The sequence below is a fragment of the Pseudophryne corroboree genome, chromosome 1 (assembly GCF_028390025.1).
Source record: "Pseudophryne corroboree isolate aPseCor3 chromosome 1, aPseCor3.hap2, whole genome shotgun sequence".
NCBI lineage: Eukaryota > Metazoa > Chordata > Amphibia > Anura > Myobatrachidae > Pseudophryne > Pseudophryne corroboree.
Window position 1 is genome coordinate 1,251,260,286 of NC_086444.1, and position 18,749 is coordinate 1,251,279,034.

Genomic DNA, 18,749 nt, shown 5'->3' on the forward strand with positions numbered 1-18,749 from the left:
TCTACCTCTCTCCTGCAGCTCTGAGATGGACCATCTGTGACTGGAGAGATAAACATAGGACACCAGCTACTAATCTCGGCATGTGTGTGTGGTCTACCTCTCTACTGCAGCTCTGAGATCTGTGGCTGGAGAGATATACAGAGGACACTAGCTACTATTCTCGGCATGTGTGTGGTCTACCGCTCTCCTGCAGCTCTGAGATGGACCATCTGTGGCAGGAGAGTTATAGAGAGGACACTAGCTACTAATCTCTTTATGTGTGTGGTCTACCTCTCTCCTGCAGCTCTGAGATGGACCATCTATGGATGGAGAGATATACAGAGGACACTAGCTACCTAATCTCTGTATGTCTGTGGTCTACCTCTCTTCTGCAGGTCTGAGATGGACAATCTGTGACTGGAGAGATATACAGAGGACACTAGCTACTTATCTCAGCATGTGTGTTATCTACCTCTCTCCTATAGCTCTGAAATGGACCATCTGTGGCTGGAGAGCTAAACATAGGACACTAGCTACTAATCTCGGCATGTGTGTGGTCTACCTCTCTCCTGCAGGTCTGAGATGGACCATCTGTGGCTAGAGAGATAAATAGAGGACACTAGCTACTAATCTCTGTATGTGTGTGATCTACCTCTCTCCTGCAGCTCTGAGATGGACCATCTGTGGCTGGAGAGATAAACATAGGACGCTAGCTACTAATCTCGGCATGTGTGTGTGGTCTACCTCTCTCCTGCAGCTGTGAGATCTGTGGCTGGAGAGATATACAGAGGACACTAGCTACTATTTTCGGCATGTGTGTGGTCTACCGCTCTCCTGCAGCTCTGAGATGAACCATCTGTGGCTGGAGAGATATAGAGAGGACACTAGCTACTAATCTCTGTATGTCTGTGGTCTACCTCTCTTCTGCAGCTCTGAGATGAACCATCTGTAGCTGGAGAGATAAACAGAGGAGACTAGCTACTAATCTCTGTATGTGTGTGGTCTACTTCTCTCCTGCAGCACTGAGATGGACCATCTGTGGCTGGAGAGATATACAGAGGACACTAGCATCTAATCTCTCTATGTGTGTGGTCTACCTCTCTCCTGCAGCTCTGACATGGATCAGGACTGGAGCTTCTTTACGTTCCCTGAGAAGCAGAGACTTTTCCTAAACTTCAGACTCCCCATGAGGAACTTCTGTCCCTCCGAGGAGCAGGTGCAGCCTATTCAGGTGTCTGTGGATATCATAGCAAGGAGCGAGTTTAGGAATGGCACCAACTCTACGTATATAAGCAACATCGGTGAGTGGAAACCACATGTAGACACGTGAGAGAGGGACTTACAGTAGTTACCAGATCTGTACAATTACCTATCTGGCCTATACAGTAGCTGTCATTTTATCTTATGTTGTTCTTATGGCTTTCTGTCTTACAGTGGCACCCAAGGCCCCAGAGAATGTGTCTGTCACCAATGAGCAGATATCATGGGCGTATCCTTCATCCTGGACACATTCTCAGTCGTTCTTCCCCCTAATCTTCGAGATCTGGGCGAACTTTCGGAACAACACTAATGTGAGTTGTATTTATAGTTTGTTTCATGCGTCTGAGGACTATATATAATGTATACCTACTACGCCAGGAGTCTGAGGATTATATATAATGTATACCTACTACGCCATGCGTCTGAGGACTATATATAACTATATAGAACTCGAGAACATACACTGAGACTGAAGGGGGGGGAGGTTCAGGGGAAATTTAAGGAAAAATTACTTCACAGAAAGGGTAGTGGATAAGTGGAATAGTCTCCCATCAGAGGTGGTAGAGGCTAAGACTGTAGAGCAATTTAACCATGCTTGGGATAGACATATGAATATCCTTACAAAGAATTAAGGTTCAAAAACGGTTGAGATTACCTAAAGGATAAAAAAAAGGGGCAGACTAGATGGGCCAAGTTGTTCTTATCTGCCGTCAAATTCTATGTTTCTATATAATGTATCCCTACTACGCCATGCGTCTGAGGACTATATATAATGTATTCCTACTACGCCAGGCATCTGAGGACTATATATAATGTATCCCTACTACGCCATGCGTCTGAGGACTATATATAATGTATCCCTACTACGCCATGCGTCTGAGGACTATATATAATGTATCCCTACTACGCCATGCGTCTGAGGACTATATATAATGTATCCCTACTACGCCATGCGTCTGAGGACTATATATAATGTATTCCTACTACGCCAGGCATCTGAGGACTATATATAATGTATACCTACTATGCCATGCGGCAGGGGCGGTCATATATGTGCGTCATTCTGTAGCAATTTATCTAGTCCTGATATAACTGTTAGATGAAGCTTAGAGCGCTGATAGTTATGCATCATGCTGGAGACGCCATTCTGCGCAGTGAGTGTGCGCTACCGAGAACATTTCACGCATGGCGCCCGGCAGGAGCATCCAGTTCCGTTACTGATACAGATAGAATGTAGGGCCTGTATCTGGGAAACTGTGCTGTGCTGCGGGGGGCAGATGTACAATGTGCAGAGAGAGAGGTGCGTGTACCAGTACTTACCCCGCATGTACACAGCATGTAAGTGCCCCCCTTCCATTACAACATGGCGTGTCCAGGTACAGTTATTTTTTCTTTCTTGCTTTATTCCCAAGACGGAATGATGCTGAATACTGACAAGAGTCACCCAGGTGAGCCGGTTACACGAGTGACGTTTTCTCCGCTTCTACATATGACCAGGAAATGACAAGCGTGTTACATATCGTCACACTGCAATGTTCACTGTGTGTAATAATGTATTTTTTCCCTTTGTAAAGATTTAGTTGTCTGCCTTGTTGGAATGTAATGCCTGTTTGTCTTAGCTAATTTATTGCCTTAGTTTGAAGTGGGATTGTATTGGGAGGAGTTACCAATCATTGCATTCACATGGCAATTTTTCCTATTTAAAGTCTAGTATAAGGCTGGTAGCCGTTGGCTGGGAGTGCTTCCATAGAAGTGCTGACATAAAAGTGTTATTAGAAAATTAGCGTTAAGGAAGCCAGTGTGGTTCACAAAAGAAGTATCAACTAGTGTGAAAGCAAAAAAGATGGCGCTTAGGAAATACAAACAGACTCAAGATAATAACGAGAAAGAGGTGTATCTTGACAGACGGAAGGATGCTAAGAAAGTGATCAGACGTGCAAAGGCAGAAGCTGAGGAGAAAATGGACCAGTCAGCAGATAAAGGGGGCAAAACTTTTAAGTAAATAAGTGAAAGGAGAAAATCAAATGGAGGAATAATAAGACTTAAGACAGAGAGTGAGCATTTAGTGGAGGGAGACAAGGCAATAGCAGATTATCTAAATCATTATTTTTGCTCAGTCTTTACTACAGAAGGAGAAGGGGCCACAGTTAAGCTGCAAGGACATTCATAAAAATAAGGTAGATGAAAATACATTTACAGAAGAGAAGGACCGAACAGAACTTTCAAAATAAACTTGGATAAATCAATGGGGCCAGATGGGATATACCCAAGGATACTAAAAGAGCTAAAAGATGTGCTGGTGACACCATTAATAGAATTATTTTACCAGTCACTAAATACAGGTGCTATTCCAGAGGACTGGAAAAGAGTAAATGTAGTTCCACTGCACAAAAGTGGAAGCAAGGAAGAAGCAAGTAACTACAGACCAGTAAGCCTTACATCAGTAGTAGGGAAAATAATGGAAAAACTATTAAAAGAAAGAGTTGTGAAATATCTTAAATCAAACAACTTACAGGATCCAAAACAGCATTTACTGGTGGGAGATCATGCCAAACAAATATTATTGACTTTTTTGACTGTGTGGTGAAAATAATAGATGAAGGGGGAGCTGTAGATGTAGCATATCTAGACTTTAGTAAGGCATTTGACCCTGTCCCACATCGCAGACTGCTAAATAAACTTGAAAGCATGGGGGTGGATTATAAAACAGTTAAATGGAAAAGAACCTGGTTTCAGGATAGGAAACAGACAGTTGTAGTAAATGGAGTGCAATCTATGGAGGGAAATGTTACCAGTGGAGTACCCCAGGGATCTGTACTTGGACCAGTTCTCTTTAATATCTTTGTTAGTGACATTGCAAATGGTATTAAAGGGAAGGTATGCCTTTTTGCAGATGATACAAAGATATGCAACAGGGTAGACACACCGGGAGGAGTCAAACAAATGATTGATGACCTAGGTAGGCTTGAGAAATGGTCAAGAACGTGGCAACTACAGTTTAATGCTAAAAAATGCAAAATCATGCACTTGGGTCTCAAAAACCCAAAGGCTAAATATAGTATCAAGGGTACTATAATGGAAACTACTGAGGAGGAAAGGAATTTAGGAGTCAAATGACTTGAAGGCAGGAAAGCAATGTAACAAAGCAATGAGAAAGGCAAGTCAGATGCTTGGTGCATAGGGAGAGGAATCAGTAGCAGGAAAAGAGAAGTGATAATGCCACTGTATATGTCATTGGTGCGGCCCCATCTGGAATACTGTGTCCAGTTCTGGAGACCATATCTCCAGAAGGATATAAATACATTAGAGAGTGTACAAAGAAGGGCAACTAAAATGGTGCATGGCCTACATCACACAACTTACCCGGAAAGGCTAAAAGATCTTAATATGTATAGTTTGGAGGAGAGAAGGGAAAGGGGGGACATGATAGAAACTTTCAAATATATCAAGGGTCTTAAAGTTCAGGAGGGAAACATTCTCCAAAGGAAGAGGAGTATTATAACTCGAGGACATACACTGAGACTGGAGGGGGGGAGTTCAGGAAGTGTATGGAAAAATGCAGACATCTACAAGCATTTGAAGGGAGGGTGTGTGACGTCAATTCCGGTCCCGGACAGGCTGAAGTGATCGCAGCGAGTGAGTAAGTCCTGGGCTGCGCAGAGACTGCACAAGATCTGTTTGTACAGCTCGGCTACACATGGGATCGCACACTTGCACAGTGAATTCTCTCTCCCCCTGTAGGCGGTGACTATCTGATCGCAGGGCTGCAAAAATTGCTGCCTAGCGATCAGATCTGAATTAGGCCCATAGTTAGAATCTGTAGGCTTACTTGCCCTGCAGTAGTAAATAGATCTATTAGTAAGGTGTCTGACTGCTGCGTAACAGGTCATGGGTGCTATGTATGACTGCTAAAAAATGTGTGATTTCAAATAAATGGCAATAAATATACACATATATAATTTTTTTTATCATGGGGGGGGGGGGGGGGGCACCAATAATTATCTTGCCTCCAGGCATCTGGGATGAACTTACGCCACTGACTCTCACCCCAACTCACTGAGGATGTTCCTGCTGGATATTGTGCTTGGGGTAAGTGTTGTAGACTATTGCAGCACAAATGTGATTGCTTGTCATTTGTTGGCTGTTGCTTTGCTCTTGGTTAACCTGTGTGAGATCAGGCATATGTGGTCAGTAAGCTCCAAACGTGGGCGCCAGTCTGGTTCTAGTGAGCGGAGATGTAGTCGTGGCCAGCATCAGTGTGTGGAGATGTGCGGTGATGCACTTAGATTGGAGCTTCTCAAACTACTTTGCTCTTGGACCTCATCTGATAAAACATTTTTTACAGGACCTCTGCAAGTTACTGGTGAACAATACCCTATACTGTATATATATATATATATATATATATATATATATATATATCTGTATATATATGTTACCCACTAGTTTATTTAAGATCTGGTGACTTTTCTTGCCAAAAAATGCCCAAATGGAGGGAACACAACACTAAATGAATAAAGAAGTATGCTACATGTGGGAAATCACTGGTGGTTGGGTTCTGAGTCACTCAGAATACTATACATGTGGGACGTCACTGATGGTTGGGTTCTGAAATCACTCAGAGTACTATACATGTGGGATATTGCTGGTGGATGGGTTCTGAAGTCACTCACAGTACTATACATGTGGGATATTACTGGTGTTTGGGTTCTGAAGTCACTCAGAGTACTATACATGTGGGATATTGCTGGTGGATGGGTTCTGAAGTCACTCAGAGTACTATACATTTGGGATCTCGCTGGTGGTTGGGTTCTGAAGTCACCCAGAGTACTATACATGTGGGATATCACTGGTGGTTGGGTTCTGAAGTCACTCAGAGTACTATAGATGTGGGATATCACTGGTAGTTGGGTTCTGAATCACCCAGAGTATAATACATGCAGGATATCACTGGTGGTTGGGTTCTGAAGTCACCCAGAGTACTATACATGTGGGATATCACTGGTGGTTGGGTTCTGAAGTCACTCAGAGTACTATAGATGTGGGATATCACTGGTAGTTGGGTTCTGAATCACCCAGAGTATAATACATGCAGGATATCACTGGTGGTTGGGTTCTGAAGTCACTAAGAGTACTATACATACAGGATATCGCTGGTGGCTAGGTTCTGAAGTCACTCAGAGTACTATACATGTGGGATATTGCTGGTGGTTGGTTTCTAAAGTCACCCAGAATATGATTCATGTGAGATATTGCTGGTGGTTGGGTTCTGAAGTCACCCAGAGTATAATACATGCAGGATATCACTAGTGGTTGAGTTCTGAAGTCACTCAGAGTACTATAGATGTGGGATTTCATTGGTGGTTGAGTTCTGAAGTCACTCAAAGTACTATAGATGTGGGATATCACTGGTGGTTGGGTTCTGAAGTCACTCAGAGTACATGTGGGATATTATTGGTGGTTGGGTTCTGAAGTCACTCAGAGTATAATACATGAAGGATATCACTGGTGGTTGGGTTCTGAAGTCACCCAGATTATAATACATGAAGGATATCACTGGTGTTTGGGTTTTGAAGTCTATCAGAGTACTACAGATGTGGGATATCACTGGTTGTTGGGTTCTGAAGTCTCTCAGAGTACTATAGATGTGGGATATCACTGTTGGCTGGTTTCTGGAGTCTCTCAGAGTACTATAGATGTGGGATATTGCTTGTGGTTGGTTTCTGGAGTCTCTCAGAGTACTATAGATGTGGGATATTACTGGTGTTTGGGTTCTGAAGTCTCTCAGAGTACTATACATGTGGGATATCACAGGTGGTTGGGTTCTGAAGTCACTCAGAGTACTATACATGTAGGATCTCGCTGGTGGTTGGGTTCTGAAGTCACTCAGAGTACTATACATGTGGGATCTCGCTGGTGGTTGGGTTCTGAAGTCACTCAGAGTACTATACATGTGGGATATTGCTGGTGGTTGGTTTCCAAAGTCACCAAGAATACCACATGTGGCTGGGTCCCAATCCCTAGCCATCTTCCCTTGCTGCCCCCAATGTGTTTAATGGCGGCCGCGGCACTGAAGGTGTTAACCCCTTTTCTACGCTCCCGGTGCCTCAGCATTGCATAGGAGCCGACTGCTGGGAACCAGGAGCTCATCTCCTGGCAGTCCAGCACTAGAGGAAGGTAGAGAGCCACCCGCTGAGGGACCGGAGAAGCTGGCTCCTAGTGTGACACTCAAAGCCATTAACCCACGGTGTGTGCTGCGCCAGACTGCAGGGTTAGAGGAGCCCAGCACTGAGCACAGTATACTAACACGTGTTTAAAAATAAATGTATAAATGTGTTTTAAATGTATTATACCCAAAGTCACTGGAAACTCGCCGTAATATCTGTGGTTTGGTACTCCAGAAATCCAAATCCACCAAAGTCTTGTGGATCTGAACTGACCAAAATCTAGAGATGGGCGGGTTCAGTTCCCTGAGAACCGAACCTCCCCCAAACATCACATCCCGAGCCCGGATCAGAGTCTGGCTCGGAACTTCTCGCCAGACTCGGAAACCAGAACGAGGCAAAACGTCATCATCCCGCTGTCAGATTCTCGCAGGCTTTGGATTCCATATAAACAGCCGAGCATCGCCGCCATTTTCACTCCGGACTTGGAGAGTGAGGGAGACAGACCTCTGTCTCTCTGTGGGTGGTGGCGTCGGGTGGGGTCAGTGTGTGCTCTGTAGGGGTGCTGCTGCAGCCACTGTGGTGTATCTGTGCTGTGTTAGGCGTGCTGTCCTGGCTGTCCCTGGTGTTACTTCCGGGTGCTGCAGCTGTACATGAGTGTTGCTGTCCTGGCTGTCACTGTGTTGTATAGGGGGCAGGAACACTGTCCTCCTGTATGCTGTAAAATATTGGGGTGCTGCTGGCCCTGTATGTTGTAAAAATGCAGAGGTGCAGTTATTAAAAATTAAAAGTACACTGCTCCTGTATGCTGTAAAATATTGGGGCGCTGAAGGCCCTGCATGCTATTAAAATTCAGGGGTGCAGTTGTTAAAAATTAAAAGCACACTGCTGTATGCTGTAAAATATAGGGGTGCTGCTGTTCAAATAACATTACACTGGCTATGTATGCTATACAAATTCAGGGGTGCAGTGAAAATCAATGTACACTGGCCCTGTCTTGTATGCTGTAAAATACAGGGGTGCAGTGAAAATCAATATACACCGGCCTTGTCTTGTATGCTGTAACATTACAGGGGTGTTGTGAAAACACAGGGGTGCTGGCACTGTCTGCGGTTGCGATGTCTAGTCCTGACCTTCACAAGTCTGGACGGGAAGAGGTGGCGCCTTCCAGCATTTGCACGCCCCCTGCAAGTGCTGGAAGGAGCACCCGCAGTCCAGTTCCTGATAGTCAGATTGAAGATGTCAGTGTTGAAGTACACCAGGATGAGGAGGATATGGGTGTTGCTGGCGCTGGGGAGGAAATTGACAAGGAGGATTCTGATGGTGAGGTGGTTTGTTTAAGTCAGGCACCCGGGGAGACACCTGTTGTCCGTGGGATGAAGAAGCCCATTGTGATGCCTGGGCAAACTACCAAAAAAGCCACCTCTTCAGTGTGGAATTATTTCTCCACAAATCCACACAACAGGTGTCAAGCCGTGTTTTGCCTCTGTCGATCTGTAATAAGTAGGTGTAAGGACGTTAACCACCTAGGAGCATCCTCCATTATACGTCACCTGCTGCGCATTCATCAGAAGTCATTGTCAAGTTCAGATACTTTGGGTAATAGTGTAAGCAGTCCACTGACACCTAAAATATGTGCTTTGTTTGAATATTATTTCTCTGTGAGGATGAGGATGTAAATACTGAAAGGGGGGGGAAGAATCTGATGATGAGGACCAATGGCGTAAGTTCGTCATAGTTGCCCGGAGGCAAGTTCATACCAGTTGCCCCCCCCCATCCTTATATTTAGATAAATATATGTATGTATGTGTGCATGTGTGTGTGTGTGTGTGTGTGGAGTGTTCTGAATTTTTTTTTATATACTGTATATATACATTTCATTGTCTTTTATTATAAATCACACATAGCTTAGCAGTCCTACCCAGGATTAGAACCCATGACCTGTTACACTGACAGCAGACACTTTACTGATGGAGCTATTTGCTCCAGTACAGGAAGCATGAGAATTGTAACTATATGAAGTTATGTGAAATTGTCAGAGAAGTAACTTCATATAGTGAAAAGATAGAGGCAGCCATCAATTAACTTACTTCAATGGTGTCACAGAATGGGGGAGAAGAGCCCCCCTTCAGAGCAGGAGCCCGGCGGCAGATGACTCCGTTGCCTCCCAGAGTTCTGCCTTTGACGAGGACGACATTTTGCCTCTGTAGAGCCAGTTTGTGCAAGGAGAGATTGATTGCTTCTTTTTTGGTGGGGGTCCAAACCAACCCGTCATTTCAGTCACAGTCGTGTGGCAGACCCTGTCACTGAAATGATGGGTTGGTTAAAGTGTGCATGTCCTGTTTATACAACATAAGGGTGGGTGGGAGGGCCCAAGGACAATTCCATCTTGCACCTCTTTTTTCTTTCATTTTTCTTTGCGTCATGTGCTGTTTGGGGAGTATTTTTTTAAGTGCCATCCTGTCTGACACTGCAGTGCCACTCCTAGATGGGCCAGGTGTTTGTGCCGCCACTGCAGTGCCACTCCTAGATGGGCCAGGTGTTTGTGCCGCCACTGCAGTGCCACTCCTAGATGGGCCAGGTGTTTGTGCCGCCACTGCAGTGACACTCCTAGATGGGCCAGGTGTTTGTGCCGCCACTGCAGTGCCACTCCTAGATGGGCCAGGTGTTTGTGCCGCCACTGCAGTGCCACTCCTAGATGGGCCAGGTGTTTGTGCCGCCACTGCAGTGCCACTCCTAGATGGGCCAGGTGTTTGTGCCGCCACTGCAGTGCCACTCCTAGATGGTCCAGGTGTTTGTGCCGCCACTGCAGTGCCACTCCTAGATGGGCCAGGTGTTTGTGCCGCCACTGCAGTGCCACTCCTAGATGGGCCAGGTGTTTGTGCCGCCACTGCAGTGCCACTCCTAGATGGGCCAGGTGTTTGTGCCGCCACTGCAGTGCCACTCCTAGATGGGCCAGGTGTTTGTGCTGCCTGTTTGTGCCGCCACTGCAGTGCCACTCCTAGATGGGCCAGGTGTTTGTGCCGCCACTGCAGTGACACTCCTAGATGGGCCAGGTGTTTGTGCCGCCACTGCAGTGCCACTCCTAGATGGGCCAGGTGTTTGTGCCGCCACTGCAGTGCCACTCCTAGATGGGCCAGGTGTTTGTGCCGCCACTGCAGTGCCACTCCTAGATGGGCCAGGTGTTTGTGCCGCCATTGCAGTGCCACTCCTAGATGGGCCAGGTGTTTGTGCCGCCACTGCAGTGACACTCCTAGATGGGCCAGGTGTTTGTGCCGCACACTTGTGTCGCTTAGCTTAGTCATACAGCAACCTCGGTGCAACCTTTTTTGTCCTAAAAACAATATTGTGAGGTGCGAAGTGTTCAGAATAGACTGGAAATTAGTGGAAATGAATGTTATTGAGGTTACCAATACGGGTGGTCTTCAGTATGCCGGCTGTCGGGATCCCGGCGCACAGTATACCGTCGCCGGAATCCTGACAGCCGGCATACCGACACTTATTCTCCCTCGTGGGGGTCCACGTCCCCCCTGGAGGGAGAATAAAATAGCGTGGTCGCGCGTAGCACGCCACCGTGCCCGCAGCGTGGCGAGTGCAGCGCGGCGAGAGCAGCGAGCCCAGTAGTCGGGCTCTCGGCGCCGGTATGCTGGTCGCCGTGAGCCCGGCCGCCGGCATACCATACTACACCCTAATAATACCGTAGGAGCAAAATTACCCCCAAATTCTGTGATTTTAGCTGTTTTTATGCTTTTTTCAAAAAAATCCAGATCCAAAACCAAAACACAAAACATGAAAGTGCCCGGCGCACATCTCTACCAAAAACCGGATACGATCCGAATCGAATCCCAGTTCAGATCTTCCAGCGGTTTGGTATTTGGGTTTTAAATCCGAATTTCAGGTTTTGGATTGCAAAACTTAAATGATTTTATCTGTTTTATAGATTTTTTTGTCAAAGATCATCAATCTTTTATCGATTTTTATTTAACTGGCCCAAAAACCAAATCCAAACCAAAAGACTTGAGGGTGGATTTGCTAAAACCAAAAGACGATGAGGAATTACAACCAAAGCACGGGGCACCGTGCACATCTCTAGTTATATACATCATAAATGCACAGACTATTACTTTCCCTGCTATATCTATCGGATCTTCTCAGAAGGTCCCTGTTACGGTCATGGACAGGGCAGAGGGGTGGAACATCAGCTACATTTGCACCAGTGCGGTTTAGCAGATGAGACATTTATAGAGATAAGGACATATTTCGGTTCTACAGTCACTTGGTGCTACGTCTTTATTCCAGGACATGGACCTCAGGTCTAACCCCTGAACTATACATCCTGTTTACCAGACACAAGGGCTGGATACAGCTGGAGAGGTGGAATAATGTGTGTGTGATTTATGGCGTCTTATCTTCATTTTCCAGGTAACAAGGACCCAGAAGGAACAAAGATACAGTGTGAAGAATGTGAGAACATTCACTGTGCGCTGCAGAGATGTCTATAACACCTTATCCTGGAGCTCCTGGACCAGCACACTGACCCTCTGACAACGGCAGGTAACTACCCCAGTGATGTCACTAGTGTATGATGACCAGGGCAATCCTCCAGTGGTGTCACTAGTGTATGATGACCAGGGCAATCCTCCAGTGGTGTCACTAGTGTATGATGACCAGGGCAATCCCCCAGTGATGTCACTAGTGTATGATGACCAGGGCAATCTCCCAGTGATGTCACTAGTGTATGATGACCAGGGCAATCCCTCAGTGATGTCACTAGTGTATGATGACCAGGGCAATCCTCCAGTGATGTCACTAGTGTATGATGACCAGAGCAATCTTCAAGTGGTGTCACTAGTGTATGATGACCAGGGCAATCCTCCAGTGATGTCACTAGTGTATGATGACCAGGACAATCCTCCAGTAATGTCACTAGTGTATTATGACCAGGGCAATCCTCCAGTGATGTCACTAGTGTATGATGACCAGGGCAATCCCTCAGTGATGTCACTAGTGTATGATGACCAGGGCAATCCTCCAGTGATGTCACTAGTGTATGATGACCAGGGCAATCCTCCAGTGATGTCACTAGTGTATGATGACCAGGGCAATCATTCAGTGATGTCACTAGTGTATGATGACCAGGGCAATCCTCCAGTGATGTCACTAGTGTATGATGACCAGGGCAATCCTCCAGTGATGTCACTAGTGTATGATGACCAAGGCAATCGTCCAGTGGTGTCACTAGTGTATGATGACCAGGGCAATCCTCCAGTGGTGTCACTAGTGTATGATGACCAGGGCAATCCTCCAGTGATGTCACTAGTGTATGATGACCAGGGCAGTCCTCCAGTGATGTCACTAGTGTATGATGACCGGGGCAATCCTCCAGTGGTGTCACTAGTGTATGATGACCAGGGCAATCCTCCAGTGATGTCACTAGTATATGATGACCAGGGCAATCCTCCAGTGATGTCACTAGTGTATGATGACCAGGGCAATCGCCCAGTGATGTCACTAGTGTATGATGACCAGGGCAATCGCCCAGTGATGTCACTAGTGTATGATGACCAGGGCAATCGTCCAGTGGTGTCACTAGTGTATGTGACCAGGGCAATCCTCCAGTGATGTCACTAGTGTATGATGACCAGGGCAATCCTCCAGTGATGTCACTAGTGTATGATGACCAGGCAATCCTCTAGTGATGTCACTAGTGTATGATGACCAGGGCAGTCCTCCAGTGATGTCACTAGTGTATGACGACCAGGGCAATCCTCCAGTGATGTCACTAGTGTATGATGACCAGGGCAATCTTCCAGTGGTGTCACTAGTGTATGATGACCAGGGCAATCGTCCAGTGGTGTCACTAGTGTATGTGACCAGGGCAATCCTCCAGTGATGTCACTAGTGTATGATGACCAGGGCAATCCTCCAGTGATGTCACTAGTGTATGATGACCAGGCAATCCTCTAGTGATGTCACTAGTGTATGATGACCAGGGCAGTCCTCCAGTGATGTCACTAGTGTATGACGACCAGGGCAATCCTCCAGTGATGTCACTAGTGTATGATGACCAGGGCAATCTTCCAGTGGTGTCACTAGTGTATGATGACCAGGGCAATCCTCCAGTGATGTCACTAGTGTATGATGACCAGGGCAATCCTCCAGTGATGTCACTAGTGTATGATGACCAGGGCAATCACACAGTGATGTCATGATGACCAGGGCAATCCTCTAGTGATGTCACTAGTGCATGATGACCAGGGCAATCCTCCAGTGATGTCACTAGTGTATGATGACCAGGGCAATCCTCCAGTGATGTCACTAGTGTATGATGACCAGGGCAATCTCCCAGTGATGTCACTAGTGTATGATGACCAGGGCAATCCTCCAGTGATGTCACTAGTGTATGATGACCAGGGCAATCTTCCAGTGGTGTCACTAGTGTATGATGACCAGGGCAAACATCCAGTGGTGTCACTAGTGTATGATGACCAGGGCAATCTCCCAGTGATGTCACTAGTGTATGATGACCAGGGCAATCCTCCAGTGATGTCACTAGTGTATGATGACCAGGGCAATCCTCCAGTGATGTCACTAGTGTATGATGACCAGGGCAATCCTCTAGTGATGTCACTAGTGTATGATGACCAGAGCAATCCTCCAGTGATGTCACTAGTGTATGATGACCAGGGCAATCGCCCAGTGATGTCACTAGTGTTTGATGACCAGAGCAATCCTCCAGTGATGTCACTAGTGTTTGATGACCAGGGCAATCCTCCAGTGATGTCACTAGTGTATGATGACCAGAGCAATCTTCCAGTGGTGTCACTAGTGTATGATGACCAGAGCAATCCTCCAGTGATGTCACTAGTGTATGATGACCAGGGCAATCCCACAGTGATGTCACTAGTGTTTGATAACCAGGGCTATCCTCTAGTGATGTCATAGTGTATAATGACCAGGGCAATCCCTCAGTGATGTCACTAGTGTATGATGACCAGGGCAATCCTCCAGTGCTGTCACTGGTGTATGATGACCAGGGCAATCCCCCAGTGATGTCACTAGTGTATGATGACCAGGGCAATCCTCCAGTGATGTCACTAGTGTATGATGACCAGGGCAATCCTCCAGTGATGTCACTAGTGTATGATGACCAGGGCAATCCTCCAGTGATGTCACTAGTGTATGATGACCAGGGCAATCCTCCAGTGATGTCACTAGTGTATGATTACCAGGGCAATCTCCCAGTGATGTCACTAGTGTATGATGACCAGGGCAATCCTCCAGTGATGTCACTAGTGTATGATGACCAGGGCAATCCTCCAGTGATGTCACGAGTGTATGACGACCAGGGCAATCCTCCAGTGATGTCACTAGTGTATGATGACCAGGGCAATCCCTCAGTGATGTCACTAGTGTATGATGACCAGGGCAATCCTCCAGTGATGTCACTAGTGTATGATGACCAGGGCAATCCTCCAGTGGTGTCACTAGTGTATGATGACCAGGGCAATCCTCCAGTGATGTCACTAGTGTATGATGACCAGGGCAATCCTCCAGTGATGTCACTAGTGTATGATTACCAGGGCAATCTCCCAGTAATGTCACTAGTGTATGATGACCAGGGCAATCCTCCAGTGATGTCACTAGTGTATGATGACCAGGGCAATCCTCCAGTGATGTCACTAGTGTATGATGACCAGGGCAATCCTCCAGTGGTGTCACTAGTGTATGATGACCAGGGCAATCCTCCAGTGATGACACTAGTGTATGATGACCAGGGCAATCTCCCAGTGATGTCACTAGTGTATGATGACCAGGGCAATCCTACAGTGATGTCACTAGTGTATGATGACCAGGGCAATCCCACAGTGATGTCACTAGTGTGTAAAGACCAGGGCAATCCTCCAGTGATGTCACTAGTGTATGATGACCAGGGCAATCCTCCAGTGATGTCACTAGTGTATGATGACCAGGGCAATCCTCCAGTGATGTCACTAGTGTATGATGACCAGGGCAATCCTCCAGTGGTGTCACTAGTGTATGATGACCAGGGCAATCCTCCAGTGATGTCACTAGTGTATGATGACCAGGGCAATCCTCCAGTGATGTCACTAGTGTATGATGACCAGGGCAATCCTCCAGTGATGTCACTAGTGTATGATAACCAGGGCAATCCTCCAGTGATGTCACTAGTGTATGATGACCAGGGCAATCCCTCAGTGATGTCACTAGTGTATGATGACCAGGGCAATCCTCCAGTGATGTCACTAGTGTTTGATGACCAGGGCAATCCCTCAGTGATGTCACTAGTGTATGATGACCAGGGCAATCACCCAGTAATGTCACTAGTGTATGATGACCAGGGCAATCCTCCAGTGATGTCACTAGTGTATGATGACCAGGGCAATCCTCCAGTGATGTCACTAGTGTATGATGACCAGGGCAATCCTCCAGTGATGTCACTAGTGTATGATGACCAGGGCAATCTCCCAGTGATGTCACTAGTGTATGATGACCAGGGCAATCCCTCAGTGATGTCACTAGTGTATTATGACCAGGGCAATCTTCCAGTGATGTCACTAGTGTATGATGACCAGGGCAATCCCCCAGTGATGTCACTAGTGTATGATGACCAGGGCAATCTTCCAGTGGTGTCACTAGTGTATGATGACCAGGGCAATCTCCCAGTGATGTCACTAGTGTATGACGACCAGGGCAATCCTCCAGTGGTGTCACTAGTGTATGATGACCAGGGCAATCCCTCAGTGATGTCACTAGTGTATGATGACCAGGGCAATCTTCCAGTGGTGTCACTAGTGTATGATGACCAGGGCAATCTCCCAGTGATGTCACTAGTGTATGACGACCAGGGCAATCCTCCAGTGGTGTCACTAGTGTATGATGACCAGGGCAATCCCCCAGTGATGTCACTAGTGTATGATGACAAGGGCAATCCTCCAGTGATGTCACTAGTGTATGATGACCAGGGCAATCCTCCAGTGGTGTCACTAGTGTATGATGACCAGGGCAATCCTCCAGTGATGTCACTAGTGTATGATGACCAGGGCAATCACCCAGTGATGGCACTAGTATATAATGACGAACACATTGACCCTCTGACAACTGCACGGTAACTACCCCAGTGATGTCACTAGTGTGTAATTGAAGTACCCCCACACAGTGGTACTTAATGTGTTAGGGGTGTTTACCTTGAGATCTGCTTCGGTCACTTCACTCCAGTGCAGAGAGGTGAGAATTGTGGGAACACTTGAAGACACACTGAGTGATGTCACTAGTATATGATGACCAGCACAATCTCCAGCGATGTCACTAGTGTATAATGACCAGCACAATACCCCAGTGATACCACTAGTATAAAATGACCAGCACAATATCCAAGTGATGTCACTAGTATATAATGACCAGCACAATCTCCAGTGATGTCACTAGTGTATAATGACCAGCACAATACCCCAGTGATACCACTAGTATAAAATGACCAGCACAATATCCAAGTGATGTCACTAGTATATAATGACCAGCACAATCTCCAGTGATGTCACTAGTATATAATGACCAGCACAATCTCCAGTGATGTCACTACTATAGAATGACCAGCACAATCTCCCAGTGATGTCACTAGTATATAATGACCAGCGCAATCTCCCAGTGATGTCACTAGTATATAATGACCAGCAGAAAATACCAGCAATGTCTTTAGTATATAATAACCAGCACAACCCCCAGTGATGTCATTAGTATATAAAGACCACGGCAATCCCCCAGTGATGTCACTAGTATATAATGGCCAGCACAATATCCCAGTTATGCCAATAGTATATAATGACCAGCATAATCTCCCAGTGATGCCACTAGTATATAATGACCAGCACAATGTCCCAGTGATGCCGCTAGTATATAATGACCAGCATAATCTCCCAGTGATGTCACTAGTCACTCGTATATAATGACCAGCATAATCTCCCAGTGATGCCACTAGTATATAATGACCAGCACAATCTCCCAGTGATGTCACTAGTCACTAGTGTACAGTGCCGTTTCTTGTGGCTGGCGAGCCAGGCAACCGCATGGGACGCCAGCCGCTGCCCTTTTTGAGGACTTTGAAACTCTCCTCCCGAGTGCCCGGCTCGGGGAGCGAGGTCTCGCGGAATGACGCGATTGTGTCGTGACGTCACGACGCAATCGCGTCATTCCGTGAAACCCCGCCCCCCGAGCTGGGCACTCGGGAAGATGGAGAAGGGGGAGCCAAGCCATCTGGTGGCGGCGCCGCGCAGACGAGGGAGAGGCGGCTGAAGAGCGGGAAGAACCGCTTGAAATGTTAGTCAGCCCCTTTCCCTCTCTCTCTCCCTCCCCCCCACCACCACCTGCCATACTGTGTAAAATGGGAACACCTGTCTGCCGGAATGTGTTAAATGGGGACGCAGTCTGCCCGAATGTGTTAAATGGTGACGCATTCTGCCGGAATGTGTTAAATGGGGACTCTTGCCTGCCTTAATGTGTAAAATAGGGACACCTGTCTTCCGGAATGTGTAAAATGGGGACACTTGCCTGCCGGAATGTGTAAAATGGGGACACTTGCCTGCCAGAATGTGTAAAATGGGGGCACATGCCTGCCAGAATGTGTAAAATGGGGACACTTGCCTGCCAGAATGTGTAAAATGGGGACACTTGCCTGCCAGAATGTGTAAAATGGGGACACTTGCCTGCCAGAATGTGTAAAATGGGGGCACATGCCTGCCAGAATGTGTAAAATGGGGACACTTGCCTGCCAGAATGTGTAAAATGGGGACGCAGTCTGCCGTAATGTGTAAAATGGGGGCACGTGCCTGCCGCAATGTGTAAACTGGGGACACTTGCCTGCCGTGCTGTGTAAAATGGGGGCGCGTGCCTCCCGCAATGTGTAAAATGGGGACACTTTCCTGCCGTGCTGTGTAAAATGGGGTCACGTGCCTGCTGTAATGTGTAAAATGGGGACTTTTTTTTTTTTATCCTGTGGTGGCCGTGATGATGAGATCAGATGAGGCCACGCCCATTTTAACGAGGCCACGCCCCCTTACCTGGAGCGTGCGTGCCGAAGGTGCGCGCATGATTTCACTCTTTATATCTATGGGGGGGGGGGGCGTATTTTTTTTATATGAATGGGGGGAGTGGGGGGGGGGGGCACATTTTAAATCTCGCACTGGGAGCCAAATTGGCTAGAAACGGCTCTGCTAGTATATAATGACCAGCGTAATCTCCCAGTGGTATCACAAGTATATAATGACCAGCACAATCTCCCAGCAATGTTACTAGTGTATAATGACCAGCACAATCTCCCAGTGATGT

General features: G+C 46.9%; 1 protein-coding gene across 3 annotated transcripts in view; it reads left to right on the forward strand.

Annotated features, from left to right (window-relative positions):
- The window catches only part of LOC135034784 (uncharacterized), a 173,386-nt gene that overhangs the window by 132,252 nt on the left and 22,385 nt on the right, over positions 1-18,749 (forward strand). For all 3 annotated transcript variants that reach the window (XM_063954293.1, XM_063954309.1, XM_063954302.1), the window contains 3 exons: positions 1,090-1,280; positions 1,414-1,550; positions 11,826-11,957. In XM_063954293.1, the coding sequence (XP_063810363.1) occupies positions 1,090-1,280; positions 1,414-1,550; positions 11,826-11,948 (451 nt within the window). In that variant the 3' untranslated portion in view covers positions 11,949-11,957. The remainder of the gene's footprint in view (positions 1-1,089; positions 1,281-1,413; positions 1,551-11,825; positions 11,958-18,749) is intronic.